Raw genomic sequence first — 18,899 nt, forward strand, 5'->3', positions numbered from 1 at the left:
GGTGGTCCAGGTCCAGAGAGATGGGTAGGAACATCTAGATCGGGGATTACGGGGCAGGTATACATAGATAAGAGAAAGCTGGTGATGTTCTTAGCAGGAGTTATCAACAGCACCGCTGAAGTAAAGTCTAAAACGGAGAAGATTAAGCTAATAGTGGATGCTGCTAGGAGACATCTGAGTATGACAGGCTTGACATGGGAGGTTCACGATGACCTCAATCAGCCGAGGGTGGAGTCATGTATTACTGGATCTTAGTTATGGTGGTAGTACTACAATGGAATGCTCCAAGCCTGTTGGCTAATGGGCATGAGTTCAATAAGTTAATTGTGGATATGCCAGCTAAGCCTGATGTGATTTGTGTACAGGAAACATGACTCAAACCGAATGTGGAGTTTATAATACATAGGGACAGAGGTGTAGGGGGAAGGGGTGATGTGCCACCCTTATAAAGCAAGGACTTCCCTACAGGATGCTAGGCAAAGGTATTGAACAGGAATATGTGGAGATGTGGTTGAGAGGAGATATGGTAGTGAACTACTATAATATGTGTCAGGTATTAGACCTAGAAGAGTTGGAGATGGTGGAGGGCCAGGATAGAAGTAAGGTAATATGTGGGGATTTTAATGTTCACAACACGCTCTGGGGGTGGATGGATGGATGGAAATGGCCAAGTGATGGAAAATTTGATAGAAGTTAAAGACCTGGTGTGCCTGAATGATGGCCGAGGGACCAGGATTGATGTAGTTACAGGGAAAGAGTCTGGATTGGACCTCTCTGGTATCTAGTGTGATGGCAGGAATCTGTGACTGGGAGGTATGGGAGGAGTTTACAGTAGGGACTGATCATTACCCCATAGTATGCACAGTAGGCCAGAGGGAGGAGGAGGTGTCAGTGGATGGAGTAGGCAGGTGGGTGTTTGAAAGGGCAAAGTGGGATCAGTTTAAGGAGTTAAGTGAGCGGGTGATGGCTCGGGTGGATTTGAGAGGGGAAGTGGATAGTATGAATAACTGGGTGAGAACAGCGTTAGTGGGGAAAGCTACTGAGGCTATACCTAAGAGGTCAGGGAGGAGGAGGAAAGGCCGATTAATTAGGGACGATTTCAAGTTTTCATAACAATCGGTAATCTGCATTTTTAGATGTCGATTACATTGCACTCCACGAGGAGACTGCGTGGCAGGCTGCCCACCTGTTACGCGAGTGCAGCAAGGAGCCAAGGTAAGTTGCTAGCTAGCATTAAACTTATCTTATAAAAGACAATCAATCTTAACATAATCACTAGTCAACTACACATGGTTGATGATATTATTAGTTTATCTAGCTTGTCCTGCATTGCATATAATCAATGCGGTGAATGTTAATTTATCATCAAATCACAGCCTACTTCGCCACCTTGTGATGATTTAACAAGCGCATTCGCGAAAAAAATCCTAACAAAGACCATAATTAATTTGCCAGAATTTTACATAATTATGACATAACATTGAAGGTTGTGCAATGTTACAGCAATATCTAGACTTAGGGATGCCACCCGTTCGATAAAATACGGAACGGTTCCGTATTTCACTGAAAGAATTAACGTTTTGTTTTCAAAAATGATAGTTTCCGGATTTGACCATATTAATGACCTAAGGCTCGTATTTCTGTGTGTTTATTATATTATAATTAAGTCTATTATTTGATAGAGCAGTCTGACTGAGCGGTGGTAGGCAGCAGCAAGCATTCATTCAAACAGCACTTTCCTGCGTTTGCCAGCAGCTCTTCGCTGTGCTTCAAGCATTGCGCTGTTTATGACTTCCAGCCTATCAATTCCCGAAATTAGTCTGGCAATACTATAGTGCCTATAAGAACATCCAATAGTCAAAGGTATATGAAATACAAATGGTACAGAGATAAATAATTCCTATAATAACTACAACCTAAAACTTCTTAACTGGGAATATTGAAGACTCATGTTAAAAAGAACCACCAGCTTTCATATGTTCTCATGTTCTGAGCAAGGAACTTAAACGTTAGCTTTTTTACATGGCACATATTGCACTTTTACTTCTCCAACACTGTGTTTTTGCATTATTTAAACCAAATTGAACGTGTTTCATTATTTATTTGAGACTAAATAGATTTTATTTATGTATTATATTAAGTTAAAATAAAAGTTAATTCAGTATTGTTGTAATTGTCATTATTACAAATATATATATAAAACGGCCGATTTATCGGTATCGGCTTTTTGTGGTCCTCCAATAATCGGTTGAAAGATCATAATCGGTCGACCTCTAATTTAGAGTACTGAAAAGGACACTGAACTTCCAACATCTGATTCTGTATAAGCAGGCTCTGGTGAAGAGAACTATTCATCAGGCAAAGAGGTCATGTTGGCATCGGTTCTGTGACACCATTGGAAGGGCGACACCAGTGGGAGAAGTGTGGGGGATGATTCAGAGGATGAGTGGGAAGGATGTGGCAGTAACAGATGAGAAGGCAGAGATGATGGCCAAAGCCTTTGTCCAAGTGCATAGCTAGGCTAATTTGTCAGAGGAGAGGGAGAACAAGAGAGGAGCATCCTGGAGTGCTGGATAGGAGGGAGGATGTAAATGATGTGTTGAATACACCATTTACAATGGCAGAGGTGAAAAGGGCAATAGGTAACGCTGGGTTAACTTCACCTGGGGAAGATGAGGTGTGCTATGTTAGTGTTGGCCCATCTTAGTGATGAGGCACTGGATAAGATATTGGTGTTGTACAACAGAGTGTGGGAGGAGGGGAAACTACCAGGCAGCTGGAAGGAGGCAGTAGTGGTACCAATCCGGAAGCCAGGGAAAGACCCAACGAGGCCAACAAGCTATTGGCCAATAGCCTTAACATCACTAAGATTATGGAGCGTATGATAATGGAGAGGCTAACTTACTTCCTGGAGAGCAGGGGGTCAGTATTGCCACATCAGAGCGGATTCAGGAAGGGTAGGGGAACAATGGACCCAGTGCTCTGCTTAGAAGCAGAGGTCAGGAAGGCTCAGGTGAACAAGGAGAGTGTTGTAGCTGTATTTTTTTGATGTGGATAAGGCATATGATGTGGGTAAGGCATATGATATGATGTGGAAGGAGGGGTTGTTTATCAAGCTTGATATTATGGAGGTAGGATGAATAACATACAACTGGGTAAAGGATTCCTGTTTGGAAGGTCTATCCAGGTGAGGGTGGTGAAGTCTCTCTCAGGCGGCTACATGGTGGACAATGGTACACCACAGGGGAGCGTGATTAGTCCTCTGTTGTTCTCAATCATGATCAATGATGTTTACTCTCAGGTACAGCCGGATATTGGGAGGTCGTTATGTGCAGATGGGGCCTTATGGAAGAGAGGAAGAAATGTGCCATATATAGTCAGGAAGGTACAGGGAGCAATTGATGAGGTTGAGCGGTGGGGATTCAGGTTCTCTGTAGAGAACTCAGACACTGTTCTTTACCAGGGGGAAGGTGGGAGATGAGTTATGCTTGAGGTTATATGGGAGAAACTTGGAGAGGGTGGGGGCCTTCAGGTTCCTTGGGGTATACTTTGATACTACAATGACCTGGGCAGAACACATTGAGAGAGAGGTAGGAAAGTGTAAGAAGGTGCTAAATGTGATGCGCTGTCTGACAGGGAAGGAGTGGGGGGCTGGGCGTGCCTCATTGAGGACCATATATGTTGCATTTATCCGATCTGTAATAGACTATGGAAGTATAGCATATGGTTCGTCAGCCCAGACATCATCGGAAAGGCTAAATGTCATACAGGGACATGGACTCAGAATATGTAGTGGGGCGTTTTGGACGTCCCAGTGGCTGCACTACAGGTGGAGATGGGGGGGAATGCCATTGCAGATTAGGAGACAGCAGCTGGCAATTAATTATTGGGTCCGCCTACAGGGACATGGGGTATCTCATCCTGCGAAAGGGATTTTACAGGCATGCTGGGAACACGAGCGAAGACAGAACACAAGCTTTGGGTGGGTGGATAATACCCATGCGAAGGAGATGGGACTGTATGAAAGGGAGTTTAGTCCAACAGTAGCTATCAGTGTGAATCCACCATGGCTACTCCCACCTCCAGTAGTTGATCTAGAAGTGTTGGAGAGACGACAGAAAGATAGGCAGGGTGTTGATCCATCTGATTGATTTAAGAGACGTCTGGATACTGTGTATCAGAATTTTGTGGCCATATACACAGATGGTTCAAAAGATCCAAAGACAGGATGTACTGGTTCAGCATTTGTAGTGCAGGAATGTGGGGTGAGAGTCAGGAAACGTATTACAGATCATCTGGCTGTATATTCGGCGGTGATGATGGCCATACTGTTGGCCTTGCAGTGGGTGGAGGAAGTTAAGCCAGAAAGAGTAGTTATTTTCTCTGATTCATGTTCAGTGCTAAGGAGTATCCAGTCCTTTATATCACGTAGCAGACAAAACCTGCTTTATGAGGTGCTACAAACCCATGGCAGGAGTAAACAAATGGGTATACAGATACTATTTGCATGGGCCCCAGCTCGTGTGGGAGTGTAAGGGAACGAGGCAGTTGATGTACTGGCTAAACAAGCACTAAGTAGTGGGGAAGTTGATGTGGTAGTTTCAATGAGCAAGGCAGAGGCAAAAAGCATGATATGGACAGTGATGGTGAAGAAATGGCAGGAGCAGTGGAATAGAGATACAAAGGGCAGGATTTTATTTCAAGTACAGAGGAAAGTTGGGGAGGGGAGAACGGCAGTAAGGGACAGAAGAGAGGGGGCTATATTTACAAGATTAAGGGTGGGACACAGCCAGTTGAATAAGACCTTACATGTGATAGGAAAGCATCCAACAGGAAAATGTGAGTATTGCCAGGAAACAGAGACAGTAGAGCATGTATTGATATAGTGTGGACATTATTGGAGGGAAAGAGAGAGGTTGAGATCTAGTATGAGAGAGAAGGGGATACAGAACATTTGTTTATAGAGTATATTGAGTAGAACGTCATTAGATATAGTCTCAAATATTTTGTTATCTTTTTTAAGAGCAATGGGGCTGGCAGGTAGGATTTAGTTTCTCCCTGTCTCTGGCCCACACTCCAGTACAGTAGGTGGCGGTAATGCACCATAACGTTGGATGCCAACCGCCGATAAATCCCACCGAAGAAGAACGGATGTCTGCGCGCAGTCAGTCTGCTTACTGTTGATCACCAGAGGGCGCTGTGGCAAAATTAATGCACTCTACTCAAACGTCTATGGTAGTACACCAGGTCAAAGGTTACCAGTGGCAGTTTTTTTTGTTGCAACAACTAACGCAGTATCCAGATGTTTCAATCCGAAACCAAGCATAGAACAATGGATTGATACAAGAATCGGATTTCCCTCTATGGCGAAAATGAATGGGTACCCGAGACAGTAACGACCGAAGTATGACTATTATAAAATACACAGCCGGGTTTGATAGCTACCGGTAGCCAAGATAGCTAGCTAACTATCAGCTTCCAGTCAGCTGGGCAACGTCAATAGGCAAACAGAATGTAAAAAGTGCCAGGTGTTGGCTCAGAATAGTCTGCATACCTGTGGTCAGAAACAGATGGGAGGGTTTAAACTTGCCATTCTTGTTTGCTAGCGAGGAAATATCGTTTTCATAAAGTCCCTTCCAGCGGCCACTGTTAAAACTATTCGGATATGACATTATTTGTATGAGATTGCTAGGCTATATAACAAAGTGAACTTCTATGTTGAACTTAAAGATTTAATGCATGAGGGATCCAGTGGACGCTTGCCCCAAACAAGATGAGGAGACTAGTGTCCCGGAAGAAGGCTCTAACCCTGGTGAAGGAGCTGGATGCATTCCCCAAGGTTCCAGAGAGCTATGTGGAAACCACAGCCAGTGGGGGAACAGGTGCGTTATTAACTAGCCAATGTAAATATGAATTGCAATTAAACTATTCTTCAAATTATAGATTGGATACATTGTAAAATGGAAAATTAATGTATGCTATTAAGAGTAACCCAACACCTCGAGTCCATCAACAATGTCAACTGTAGTATAAGTGCAATGGACAAACAATAACATATACTGTAGGGCAAAGTTTAGAACAGAGCATCTAGGCCAACCCTAGTATAGTCATGTACCTGTTTTCTTATTTTAATCAATGAGTAGCCTCCTCCAGTTGTAAACTTGGCCTTCTACATCACTCCTCCTTTGCTGTCTTTTCAGTGTCCCTGATAGCCTTCACAGCCATGGCTCTGCTGGCTTTCCTTGAGTTCTTTGTGTATCGAGACACGTGGATGCAGTATGAGTATGAAGTCGATAAAGACTTCTCCAGGTAAAAAACAATTCTCAGACCATGGTCATGTTCATTAGGCACCAAAGAGATTTTTGAAAGTGTTTTGCAGTGGAAAATGAAAGTGAATGTTAGTTGGTCCCTACCAGTTTCAGTCCATTTGCTTCCGTTTGGTGCCTAATGAACACAACCCAACAGTCTGGCATATCATTTTTGAGTTAGCTGGGCAACGTCAGCAGGAAAATACTTACTGTACAGCTCCAGGTGCACTATAGAGCTAACTAACACAATCTTCTCTCTTTTGCAGTAAATTAAGAATAAACATAGACATCACAGTTGCCATGAGGTGTCAATGTAAGTATTTACACTGTTTGAAGGTTGCTCTCACAATTCAGGCCTAGACATGGACATCTAGGATATAATGTGACTGTGTTTGTCGGCAGTAGAATTAACATTTCAGTAGTGTTGTATCAAGCCATTGACTGTAGGCTGCCCTTGTCTTCCATCATGTCATATTGATTGATTATATTATTCATTGATTTGCTGTTTGTCTTGGTGGCTGTATGTAGTTGTAGGTGCAGATGTCCTAGACTTGGCAGAGACCATGGTAGCTTCAGATGGCCTACATTATGAGCCAGTAAGTATGACTCTGTCTGGTACCTGCTATAGCAGCCTAACCAGGCCAGTCAGTTAGGAACAGTTAAGACACAATGACAACATGACAAGATGCAAGTGTGGTGAGAATTCAGGGTTCCATAAATTTCATCATAATATCTTTCCAGTGACAATGCCCTTTCTTAATATTTTTTCCCATTGTCACCTTGCAGGTCACCTTTGACCTCTCTCCTCAGCAAAGGCTGTGGCACAGGTAAGATATATCAGCCACAAGATGTCTATGTCTCCTGACACTATAAAAATGCACCACCAGAATGCATCTGCACAACTAAAATAGTAATGTTGCATACAGTGAAGCAAAAGATGAGAGGATTGGCTACATGTGGCACATTTATACACATTTTAATAATGATGTATAATACCTGTCAAATAAACCTAGTAAAGTAAAGACAGTATGGTGGAGTGATGGCTTTGACCATCTGTTATAACTTCTCACTCCTATATAGTGACTCCCCTCTACAACACTCCCATGTTTAACCTTTCCCTTGCTCACTCATCTCCCTTTCCTCCCCCTCTCCCCCAGAACTCTGCTGATGATCCAGGACCGCCTTAGGGAGGAACACTCGCTGCAGGATGTGATCTTCAAGACAGTCCTGAAAGGATCCCCCACCGCCCTGCCTCCCAGGTCTGGAAAAAAGAATACAGCTTTGCTGTGACACAGTGTGTGTGTTTGAGTGAAGTTAGGTATTGAAGTAATTGATAAACTGTATTGAATGATTACAGTTATGTTATTGAAGTGACTCTTCTCCCCTCTTTTCTCCTTCGAGAGAGGACAGCCCCTCCCAGTCGCCTGCGGCCTGCAGGATACACGGCCATCTTTATGTCAACAAGGTGGCTGGCAACTTCCACATCACTGTGGGCAAGTAGGTCACCGCTCCTCTCTCTACAACTAACTTCTAGCTAGTGTGCCCTAATGAACACAATGAGTGTTTCCAGGTAGTCCTTCCCTGTTTGTCTGTTTTCTCCGTTGGGTGCCTAATGAACATGACCTAGATGTTTGACTCTGGAATGTGTGATGTTGAGTTATTATGCCCTATGTGGGAGGAGTCTCCGCAAGCTTGACCTTTTCACATCACATACAGGGCTATCCCACATCCTAGAGGCCACGCCCATCTAGCGGCCCTCGTCAGCCACGATAGTAAGTTTCTTTGTTTAGAGTTTAACTTCCATACATGATACATAAAAACGTCTTAAACAATTGTAAGTTATGATGGAACTATGTGATGTCTTCACAATTGAGTTAACACATTTAAACCTGACGATATCCATAGACCAGGAGTTAATGATTGTTCTGATTTGTTGTTGATTACAGCGTACAACTTCTCCCATCGCATCGACCACCTGTCGTTCGGAGAGGAGATCCCAGGAATCATCAACCCTCTGGATGGGACTGAGAAAGTCTGCACTGACCGTAAGTAAAAAGACATCACGTCAGTCCTGGGTTCAAATGTCATTCAAAATAATTCAAATACTTACGCCGTGCTTGATTGTTTCCATTGTAACAGGCAAGCTCAATAGAAAAGTTCCAAAAGTGCAATCCCCACACACCTGGCACTCCAGGCAATTATCAAAGCATTGGAAATATTTCAAATAGTATTTAAACCCAAGGCTTTATCACGTCACATCAAACAGGCTACATGACAGACTTCCTAAATGCACAGATCAGTCATGGGTTTTTGGGGGAAGTAGTTTGTCTGCCTCAACATGTTAGTTATGAAGAAGTTGTGACATTATATAGGAATTGTAACTTTGTTAATTTCATCCTTCATTAAAGAATATATCTTCATGTGTGGACTGTTTTTCTCTGATCCTCGTCAGATAATCAGATGTTTCAGTACTTCATCACCATAGTGCCCACCAAACTGAACACCTACCAGATCTCAGCAGACACAAACCAGTACTCTGTCACCGAAAGGGTAGGTCCAGGATGTGTGATTGTGTGTTTGTTTGAGTGTACAAGGTCTATGCTGTGTGTGTGTGTGTGGATGAACTGAAGGTGTGGGTGTATCGTCATCGTTTCACCCTGTTTGTGTAGGAGCGGGTGATCAACCACGCGGTGGGCAGCCACGGAGTATCTGGGATCTTTATGAAGTATGACATCAGCTCGTTGATGGTGAAAGTCACCGAGCAGCACATGCCCCTATGGAGGTTCCTCGTCAGGCTTTGTGGCATCATCGGAGGCATTTTCTCCACCACAGGTACCCACACACAGCTGGCCACAAGTGTACAACAAAAACATGTCTCTTATTGGACAAGTTCAGGTTAGTCCCTCCCTGTTTTGTCCCGTTTGCTTCCTAGGGAAAACACCCCAAGTATGTCCACCTGGGTCATTATCATTAGGGCACATCGTCGAAAAATGTTGTGCAATGGAAAAAGTCCAGGTAGTCCCTTCCTGTTTGTCTGTTTTCTGACGTTCAGTGCCTAATGAACTCGAACCTGATTTACTACACACCTAACAGAACCAATACCTATCCAAAGCCCTTTAGGCAAAAAGAATCACAGAGCACTAGTTGTAAAAATCATCCTTATCATTTTGTGACGTCTAAAGGCATCTGCATGCTTCCCAGCCTAAACAGTTCGGGAGAGTTAGCGCATACAGTACCAGTCAAAGGTTTGGACACACCTGCTCATTCAAGGGCTCATTATGTTGACTATTTTCTACATTGTAGCATATAGTGAAGACATCAAAACTATGAAATCATGTAGTAACCAAAAAAGTGTTAAACAAATCAAAATAGTTTATTTGAGATTCTTCAAAGTAGCAACCCTTTGCCTTGATGACAGCTTTGCACACTCTTGGCATTATCTCAACCAGCTTCATGAGGTAGTCACCTGGAATGCATTTCAATTAACAGGTGTGCCTTGTTAAAAGTTCATTTGTGGGATTTCTTTCCTCCTTAATGTGTTTGAGCCAATCAGTTGTGTTGTGACAAGGTAGGGGTGGTATACAGAAGATAGCCCTATTTGGTTAAAGACCAAGTCCATATTATGTCAAGAACAGCTCAAATAAGCAAAGAGAAACAACAATCCATCATTACTTTAAGACATGAAGGTCAGTCAATCTGGAAAATTTCAAGGACTTTGAACGTTTCTTCAAGTGCAGTCGCAAAAACCATCAAGCGCTATGATGAAACTGTCTCTAATGAGGACCGCCACAGGAATGGAAGACCCAGAGTTACCTCTGCTACAGAGGATAAGTTCATTAGAGTTAACTGCACCTCAGCTTGCAGCCTAAAATAAATGCTTCGGAGTTCAAGTAAGACATTAACATCAACTATTCAGAGGAGACTGCATGAATCAGGCCTTCATGGTCCAATTGCTGCAAAGAAACCACTACTAAAGGACACCAATAATAAGAGACTTGCTTGGGCTAAGAAACACGAGCAATGGATATTAGACCGGTGGAAATCTGTCCTTTGGTCTGATGAGTCCAAATTTGAGATTTTTGGTTCCAATCGCTGTCTTTGTGAGACGCAGAGTAGGTGAATGGATGATCTCCGCATGTGTGGTTTCCTCCCGTGAAGCATGTAGGAGGAGGTGTGGAGGTGCTTTGCTGCTGATTTTAATATTTTTTTTAAATTCAAGGCACACTTAACCAGCATGGCTACCACAGCATTCTGCAGCGATACGCCAATACATCTGATTTGCGCTTAGTGGGACTATCATTTGTTTTTCAACAGGACATGACCCAACACACCTCCAGGCTGTGTAAGGGCTATTTGACCAAGAAGGAGAGTGATGGAGTGCTCCATCAGATGACCTGGCCTCCACAATCACCCGACCTCAATCCAATTTAGATGGTTTGGAATGATTTGGACCGCAGAGTGAAGGAAAAGCAGCCAACAAGTGCTCAGCATATGTGGGAACTCCTTCAAGACTGTTGGAAAAGCATTCCTCATGAAGCTAGTTGAGAGAATGCCAAGAGTGTGCAGAGCTCAAGGCAAAAGGTGGCTACCTATTTTTTATTTGTTTAACACTTTATGGGTTTCTGCATGATTCCATAGTTTTGATGTCTTCACTATTATTCTACAATGTAGAAAATAGTTGTTTTTTTTAAAGACAAACCCTTGAATGAGTAGGTGTGTCAACTTTTGACTAGTACCGTATATTATCACAACTTTATTGTTCGTTTTGGACTTAGGGAAATGTTTTTTTGGGGGGGAGCTGTCGCACACAAAAAAAATCTCCAGACAAGCCGAAGTCTACGCCCCTTTGTCGGTGAATGGTCGAAATAAAGTCTGTCATTTAACAAGAGACGACTCGTTTTCATGCACATTTTTTAATTGAGTAATACTGCACCAAACATCTTAGATGTAAAATTGCGTAACTAACATCTCTGCAAAAACGCCAAAATTAATGAGATTTGAGTTAGATTAATTCGGACTCTTTTGAGCAAGTTTATGCTGGCTACGGCGTCTCAAAATGGAAAAACAGTACTATTGCCAATTTTCTACTTGTTTTTCAAGTAAATGTATTTTTATGGGTGTATGCAAGTACACTCGTTCGAACTCGGCTAGGCACCAGCCGAACTGATTCATTTGGAAGCCTTAAGACTGTCTCTGTCCTCTCCACACAGGTATGATCCATGGAATGGTGGGCTTCTTGGTGGACGTTGTCTGCTGTCGCTTCAAACTAGGAGTCTACAAACCCCGGGAGGTAAGTCAACACATGAAGTCAAACACACTTGTCACAAGCTTGTTGATTCCACAGATGTAAAGTAGATGCATGTCAATTTCTTTAAAAAATGTAAATGTATACAGGAAGCAGCATAGGATACCCTCAACATTAAGTATTTTGATCAATATCTGAATTGGACAGTAGTCAGCGTTGGTTTTTCCTTTTCTCATCGCATGCTGCACTACTGCTTATTTAATTTGAAAATACATCAAAATAAACGTAAACTTGAAGGGGTGGTTTACCGGACAGAGATTAAAGCACGTTTGTTGAAAGTGCTTTTTAGTCCAGGACTAGGCTTAATCTGTTTCCGGAAAACTGCACCTAAGTGTCCCATTTTTTTTTTTATACACTTAACAAAAATATAAACGTAAAGTATAAATGTAAAGTGTTGGACTCCTAATTCATGACCTGAATTAAAAGATCCCAGCAATTTTCCTTACTCAAATTTGTTTACATCCTTGTTAGTGAGAATCCATCCGCCTGACAGGTGTGGCATATCAAGCTGATTAAACAGCATGATTATTACACAAACCACTCTAAAATGTGCAGTTTTGTCACATCACACAATGTCACAGATGTCTCAAGTTGAGGGAGCATGCAATTGGCATACTGACTGCAGAAATATCCACCAGAGCTGTTTCTAGAGAATTTAATGTTAATTTCTCTACCATAAGCCGCCTCCGTTTTAGAGAATTTGGCAGTACGTCCAACCGGCCTCACAACCGCAAACCTCGTATAACAACGCCAGCTTAGAACCTCCACATCCAGTTTCTTCACCTGTGGAATCATCTGAGACCAGACACCCTGATAAAATTGTGGGTTTGCACAAACTGTCACATCTGCTTGCTTGTCGTACTCATCGGGGTCTTGACCTGACTGCAATTCTACGTCGTAACCGACTTCAGTGGGCAAATGCTTACCTTCGATGGCCACTGGCACGCTAGAGAAGTCTGCTATTAACAGATTAATCCTGTACCTGGCAGACAGCATGTATGGCGTTGTGTGGGCGAACGCCTTGCTTATGTCAACGTTGTAAACAGAGTGCCTCATGGTGGCGGTGGGGTTATGGTATAGGCAGGCATAAGCTACAGACAATGAACACAATTGCATTTTATTGACGGACATTTTAATGCACAGAGATACCGTGATAAGATCCTGAGGCCCATCGCCTCATGTTTCAGCATGATAATGCACGGCCCCATTTTGCAAGGATCGGTACACAATTCCTGGAAGCTGAAAATGTCCCAGTTCTTCCATGGCCTGCATACTCACCAGACATGTCACCCATTGAGCATGATTGGCATGCTCTGGATCGACGTATGACAGTGTGTTCCAGTTCCCGCCAATATCCAGCAACTTCGCACAGCCATTGAAGAGAAGTGGGACAACATTCCACAGGCCACAAATTGACAGCCTGATCAACTCGAAGATGTTGCGTTGCATGTTGCAGAGGGTGGTCCCACCAGATACTGACTGGTTTTCTGATTCACTAACCTACTTTTTTAAGGTATCGGTGACCAAGGGCTGTTGCGGTGACTGTATTACCGTCATGAAGGCAGTCAAATTCCACATGACCGTTTAGTCACCTCCAAGCTCTGATGCTGCTACTGGTCATTAGTAGCCTACCAGACGTGCTAACTGCCTGGTACTCAGCACTCTATTGTCCCTCTAATCACTCTGACATCAATGCAAATGAGTTTGAAAATCGAAACAAACACTTCATTAGAGCTCATGTTGCACTACATTTCTATAGGCTATGCAATTGCGGGAGAAATCGGAGTGACGGACGCTAATAAAAATAGGATCCCATCAGCTTTCAATAGGCTAGGCCTAGTATATGTATTTCTCAACTTTCCTAATATTAAGCACATTGCTTATCTTTACAATAGGAGTATAGCCTACCTGGCTGGCATGAAGATGAGTCACGGGAACAGCGTCCTCCATTCACTATTTAAGTGCATAGATGACATGTGTTTTTTTTCCCGCTGCCCCTATTTCGATACAGGTGCATGATAATGGTCCATTGTAAATCAAAACAAATGTCACACATATTATTTAGTATATGTAAAGACATGATTAAATCAAGAATAGTCTGATGGGTGACAATATTAGCTGATCACTTGTGAAGGATGCCCAGCATAAGAAACAATGCCTTTTTTTGCAACTTGTTCAATCATATTCGCACACCTCATGTAGCCTAGCCCATAGGCCTATATGTTTTAATAAGGTTTGTATCACAGCTAAGGTGGCCAAATAACTTCTTAAAATGAAGCACATTAATCCGATTTACAAGGGGTGTAGAGCCTAACTGGCATATATAAGCAGTGTGTGCGTTTCAAGTTTGGGGAAGATGATTGTCACCATAGAAATGCACCTTCATAATAAAAGCGTTACATGCTTAATTGCATTTGTGATCACTTTTGATGATGGTGGTTTCCGTTAATGGAACATTCGTGCTTATAGCCTACTACCATGTGCGCATTGTTGCGCTTATAATGTGAAGAAATAATAGTTTATCAACATTTTAAGATAAACGTTCTGATCTGTTGCGTCAGCCACATTGAATACATTTTTTTGTTGTTGATGATAGTGGTTGTATTAATCTGGGATCTATCGCATCCCACAACTGTCCCAGACTGTTTGGGATATGTATTTCTCGCACAGAATAGAATAAGTCAACTTGTGTACTATGGGGGATAGTAGATTGACATAGGCTAGTGCTGTTGGTTAGGCCTACTCATCTTGTTGGCTGACAAAGTAAATGGACAGTTCATCCAATATCTTCAAAATGCACCTCGGAATTGGATAAGGACTCGCGCAGTTGCGTCCCGGATGTCTGTCTTAACTAGTAGCCTGTGAGAAAGACGAGTTAGATTGCGCAGCACACTCAAGGAGAAGGGCACAACGCAGCACTCCGGGCCGCAAAAGGAATGGATTGTTGAGGCATTATCAAGTGCTTGTCAAATTATGAACGAGAGACTATTGGAGTGTGTACAGCCTGCGCAAAAAACAAAGCAGAGCTCATGCCTTTCAAGTGACTTTCAAATCATCATTAGTCTCATCATGCAGCCTTACAATGTATTAAAAATCAAAACAGTCCTTATGTAGAACTAAAGTTACATTTATAACTCTAAATTAAGCATATAGGAGTACCTACAGTTGAAGTCGGAAGTTTACACACACCTTAGCCAAATACATTTAAACTCAGTTTTTCACAATTCCTGACATTTAATCCTAGTAAAAATTCCCTGTCTTAGTTCAGTTAGGATCACCACTTTATTTTAAGAATGTGAAATGTCAGAGTAATAGAGTGATTTATTTCAGCTTTTATTTCTTTCATCATTCTCAGTGGGTCAGAAATTTACATACACTCAATTAGTATTTGGTAGCATTGCCTTTAAATTGTTTAACTTGGGTCAAACGTTGTGGGTAGCCTTCCACAAGCTTCCCACAATAAGTTGGGTGAATTTTGGCCCATTCCTCCTGACTGAGCTGGTGTAATTGAGTCAGGTTTGTAGGCCTCCTTGCTCGCACACACTTTTTCAGTTCTGCCCACAAATGTTCGATAGGCTTGAGGTCCGGCTTTGTGATGGCCACTCCAATACCTTGACTTTGTTGTCCTTAAGCAATTTTGCCACAACTTTGGAAGTATGCTTGAGGTCATTGTCCATTTGGAAGACCCATTTGCGACCGAGCTTTAACTTCCTGACTGATGTCTTGAGATGTTGCTTCAATATATCGACATAATTTTAATTCCTCGTGATGCCATCTATTTTGTGAAGTGCACCAGTCCCTCCTGCCGCAAAGCACTCCCACAACATGATGCTGCCACCCTTGTGCTTCACGGTTGGGACGGTGTTCTTTGAATTGCAAGCCTCATCAGACCAGAGGACATTTCTCCAAAAAGTACGATCGTTGTCCCCATGTGCAGTTGCAAACCGTAGTCTGGCTTTTTTATGGCGGTTTTGGAACAGTGGCGGCTTCCTTGCTGAGCAGCCTTTCAGGTTATGTTGATATAGAACTTGTTTTACTGTGGATATAGATACTTTTGTACTTGTTCCTCCAGCATCTTCACAAGGTCCTTTGCTGTTGTTCTGGGATTGATTTGCACTTTTCGCACCACAGTACGCTCATCTCTAGGAGACAGAACGCGTCTCCTTCCTGAGCGGTATGACGGCTGAGTGGTCCCATGGTGTTTATACTTGCGTACTATTGTTTGTACAGACGAACGTGGTACCTTCAGGCGTTTGGAAATTGCTCCCAAGGATGAACCAGACTTGTGTAGGTCTACAATTTGTTTTATAAGGTCTTTGCTGGTTTCTTTTGATTTTCCCATGATGTCAAGCAAAGAGGCACTGAGTTTGATGGTAGGCCTTGAAATACATCCACAGGTACACCTCCAATTGACTCAAATGATGTCAATTAGCCTATCAGAATCTTCTAAAGCCATGACACAATTTTCTGGAATTTTCCAAGCTGTTTAAAGGCACAGTCAACTTAGTGTATGTAAACTTCTGACCCACTGGAATTGTGATACAGTGAAATAATCTGTCTGTAAACAATTGTTGGAAAAATTACTTGTGTCATGCACAAAGTAGATGTTCTAACCAACTTGCCAAAACTATAGTTTGTTAAGAAATTTGTGGAGTGGTTGAAAAAACGAGTTTTAATGACTCCAACCTAAAAATATGTAAACTTCTGACTTCAAATGTATTTCTTGTTAACCGCTCAACACAGAATAAGCCTCATGTGCGCATTCACTCAAATGGTTGAGAAAATATTTCTATTTTATTCAGCATTGTTCAATTGTATTCTTCTTCATTTCATACATGAAATTATAAGCAAATCTTGTCTGCTAAATGAACTAGTGTAACCCACAGCCATTTGGCATAGCCACACCAGGACCTAACATGACAACTCAGAGTAGTCTATTCTTTTCTTCAGAAATAGACTACGTTTTCTTCATATCATGCTTCTTTAGACCTGTTTAAAATAAATAATGGATTTATTTTGGAGGTGTAGGCTATATTACATGGACTTTTTAAAATGGCTTGTAGGCTGTGTTTGTTAATTAATGGTAAATTACCGTGAGAATGACAGTTATTTGGTTGACAATCACCAGCTGACAAAATTTCATGACTGCCACAGCCGTACCAACAGATACATATCTGTATTCCCAATCATAGATTAGGGCCTAATGAATTTATTTCAAATGACCGATTTCCTTATATGAACTGTAATTCAGTAAAATCTTTGAAATTGTTATATGTTGCATTTATATTTTAGTTCAGTGTACTTTAATGTTCTCCCTCTCTCATTCTCAGATGGGCCTGCTGGACGACCATGTAAAAAACGAAGCCCCGGCCCCACCCCTGGAAGCTACAGAAAACCACACCCACTGACAGGACTCTCTTGGGCAGGGATCATCAACTAGATCAGGGATCTCCAACCCTGTTCCTTGAGAGCTATCCTCCTGTAGGTTTTCGCTCCAACCCCAGTTAACTGATCTGGTTCAGCTTTTCAACAACTAATTATTAAGAATCAGGTGCGCTAGATTAGGGTTGGAGCAAAAACCTACAGGAAGGTTTTTTCCCCTTTTTTTTTCTTGAGCGGACGGTCATGTGGCGGGAACATAATTGCAAATTGACCTGAATAATAATCATTTTAAACCTTGCTTACATTTGTCTACGATCACATATCTCTCTATAATGCGTGGGAATACTTTGGAACCAATTTTTTTCCAAATTAAAATGACTTGCAGCTGATTTTCTGGTGTTCTTACAGTCATTTTGTCCAACAATAAAATATTATTGGGGGAGGGGGACAAATAAAATCCCTCATGTGAAATGGATGCCAAGAAAGCCAGGCTTCCCCCACCAAAAAAATACCAATAAAAAAAAGAAAATAAATAATTGTCTGTTTCATAATTTTCCTTCTCGATGAGAAAGCGAAACAGCGCCCCTCTGTCTCTAAGTGTTGGCTGTCTATCTGATACTGTCTGGTCCAAACCTGATGATCATTGAAAGGCTGGTAATGGCTCACATTATCCCAGAAACCCTAGACCCACTCCAATTTGGATACCGCCCAAACAGATCCACAGATGATGCAATCTCTATTGCATTCCACACTGCCCTTTCCCACCTGGACTAAAGGAACACCTACGTGAGAATGCTATTCATTGACTAGAGCTCAGCGTTCAATACCATAGTACCCTCAAAGCTCATCACTAAGCTAAGGATCCTGAGACTAAACACTTCCCTCTGCAACTGGATCCTGGACTTCCTGACGGGCCGCCCCCAAGTGGTGAGGTTAGGTAGCAACACATCCGCCACGCTGATCTTCAATACGGGGGCCCCCTCAGGGGTGTGTGCTCATTCCCCTCCTGTACTCCCTTTTCACCCATGACTGCATGGCCAAGCATAACTCCAACCCCGTCATTAAGTTTTTCCGACAACACAACAGTGGTAGGCCTGATCACTGACAACGACGAGACAGCCTATAGGAAGGAGGTCAGAGACCTGGCCGGGTAGTGCCAGAATAACAACCTATCCCTCAACATAATCAAGACAAAGGAGATGATTGAACTACAGGAAAAGGAGGACCGAGCACGCCCCCATTCTCATCGAAGGGACTGTAGAGGAGCAGGTTGAGAGCTTCAACTTCCTTGGTGTCCACATCACCAACAAACTAGAATGGTCCAAACACACCAAGACAGTCGTGAAGAGGGCACGACAAAGCCTATTCCCCCTCAGGAAACTTAAAAGATTTGGCATGGGTCCTCAGATCCTCAAAAGGTTCTACAGCTGCAACATCGAGAGAATCCTGACTGGTTGCATCACTGCCTGGTACGGCAACTGCTCGGCCTCCGACCGCAAGGTACTACAGAGGGTAGTGCGTAGTACATCACTGTACATCACTGGGGCTAAGCTGCCTGCCATCCAGGACCTCTACACCAGGCGGTGTCAGAGGAAGGCAAAAAAAATTGTCAACGACCCCAGCCACCACCAGTTATAGAATGTTCTCTCTACTACCGCATGGCAAGCGGTACCGGCGCGCCAAGTCTAGGACTAAAATACTTCTCAACAGTTTTTACCCCCAAGCCATAAGACTCCTGAACAAGTAATCAAATGGCTACCCGGACTATTTGCATTGTCCTGCCCCCCCAAACCCTGCTGCTACTCTGTTTATCATATATGCATAGTCACTTTAACCATACCTACATGTACATACTACCTCAATTAGTGTTATCTATTGTTCACCTAATACCTTTTTTTAAAACT

At 42.6% G+C, this 18,899-nt stretch overlaps 1 protein-coding gene across 3 annotated transcripts; it reads left to right on the top strand.

Moving 5' to 3' along the window:
• The first annotated feature begins 1,194 nt into the window (after positions 1 to 1,194).
• Positions 1,195 to 17,384, top strand: LOC139576635 (endoplasmic reticulum-Golgi intermediate compartment protein 2). Of its 3 annotated transcripts, none has more exons than XM_071402931.1 (14): positions 1,195 to 1,215; positions 5,731 to 5,882; positions 6,201 to 6,309; positions 6,575 to 6,621; positions 6,837 to 6,904; positions 7,095 to 7,135; positions 7,466 to 7,567; positions 7,710 to 7,805; positions 8,025 to 8,080; positions 8,255 to 8,353; positions 8,761 to 8,858; positions 8,978 to 9,140; positions 11,519 to 11,598; positions 16,944 to 17,384. In XM_071402931.1, exons 2-14 carry the CDS (start codon positions 5,774 to 5,776, stop codon positions 17,019 to 17,021), a joined length of 1,146 nt encoding a protein of 381 aa, XP_071259032.1. In that variant the 5' UTR covers positions 1,195 to 1,215; positions 5,731 to 5,773; the 3' UTR covers positions 17,022 to 17,384. The 3 variants fall into 3 exon arrangements, with proteins under 3 accessions (XP_071259032.1, XP_071259031.1, XP_071259033.1); XM_071402930.1 differs by lacking the exon at positions 1,195 to 1,215 and adding an exon at positions 5,241 to 5,404; XM_071402932.1 differs by lacking the exons at positions 1,195 to 1,215; positions 11,519 to 11,598; positions 16,944 to 17,384 and adding exons at positions 5,253 to 5,404; positions 10,623 to 10,762.
• Positions 17,385 to 18,899: the final 1,515 nt, after the last annotated feature.

The sequence above is a fragment of the Salvelinus alpinus genome, chromosome 5 (genome assembly GCF_045679555.1).
Source record: "Salvelinus alpinus chromosome 5, SLU_Salpinus.1, whole genome shotgun sequence".
NCBI classification, from domain to species: domain Eukaryota; kingdom Metazoa; phylum Chordata; class Actinopteri; order Salmoniformes; family Salmonidae; genus Salvelinus; species Salvelinus alpinus.

What these genes read in the sequence shown, in the direction of transcription:
- LOC139576635 (XM_071402931.1), top strand. Translation starts at nt 5,774, where the DNA reads ATGAGGAGACTAGTGTCCCGGAAGAAGGCTCTAACCCTGGTGAAGGAG. An exon ending in ATGGCCTACATTATGAGCCA is followed by an intron (nt 6,905 to 7,094) that starts GTAAGTATGACT and finishes GTCACCTTGCAG; the next exon opens with GTCACCTTTGACCTCTCTCC. An exon ending in TTCCACATCACTGTGGGCAA is followed by an intron (nt 7,806 to 8,024) that starts GTAGGTCACCGC and finishes CATCACATACAG; the next exon opens with GGCTATCCCACATCCTAGAG.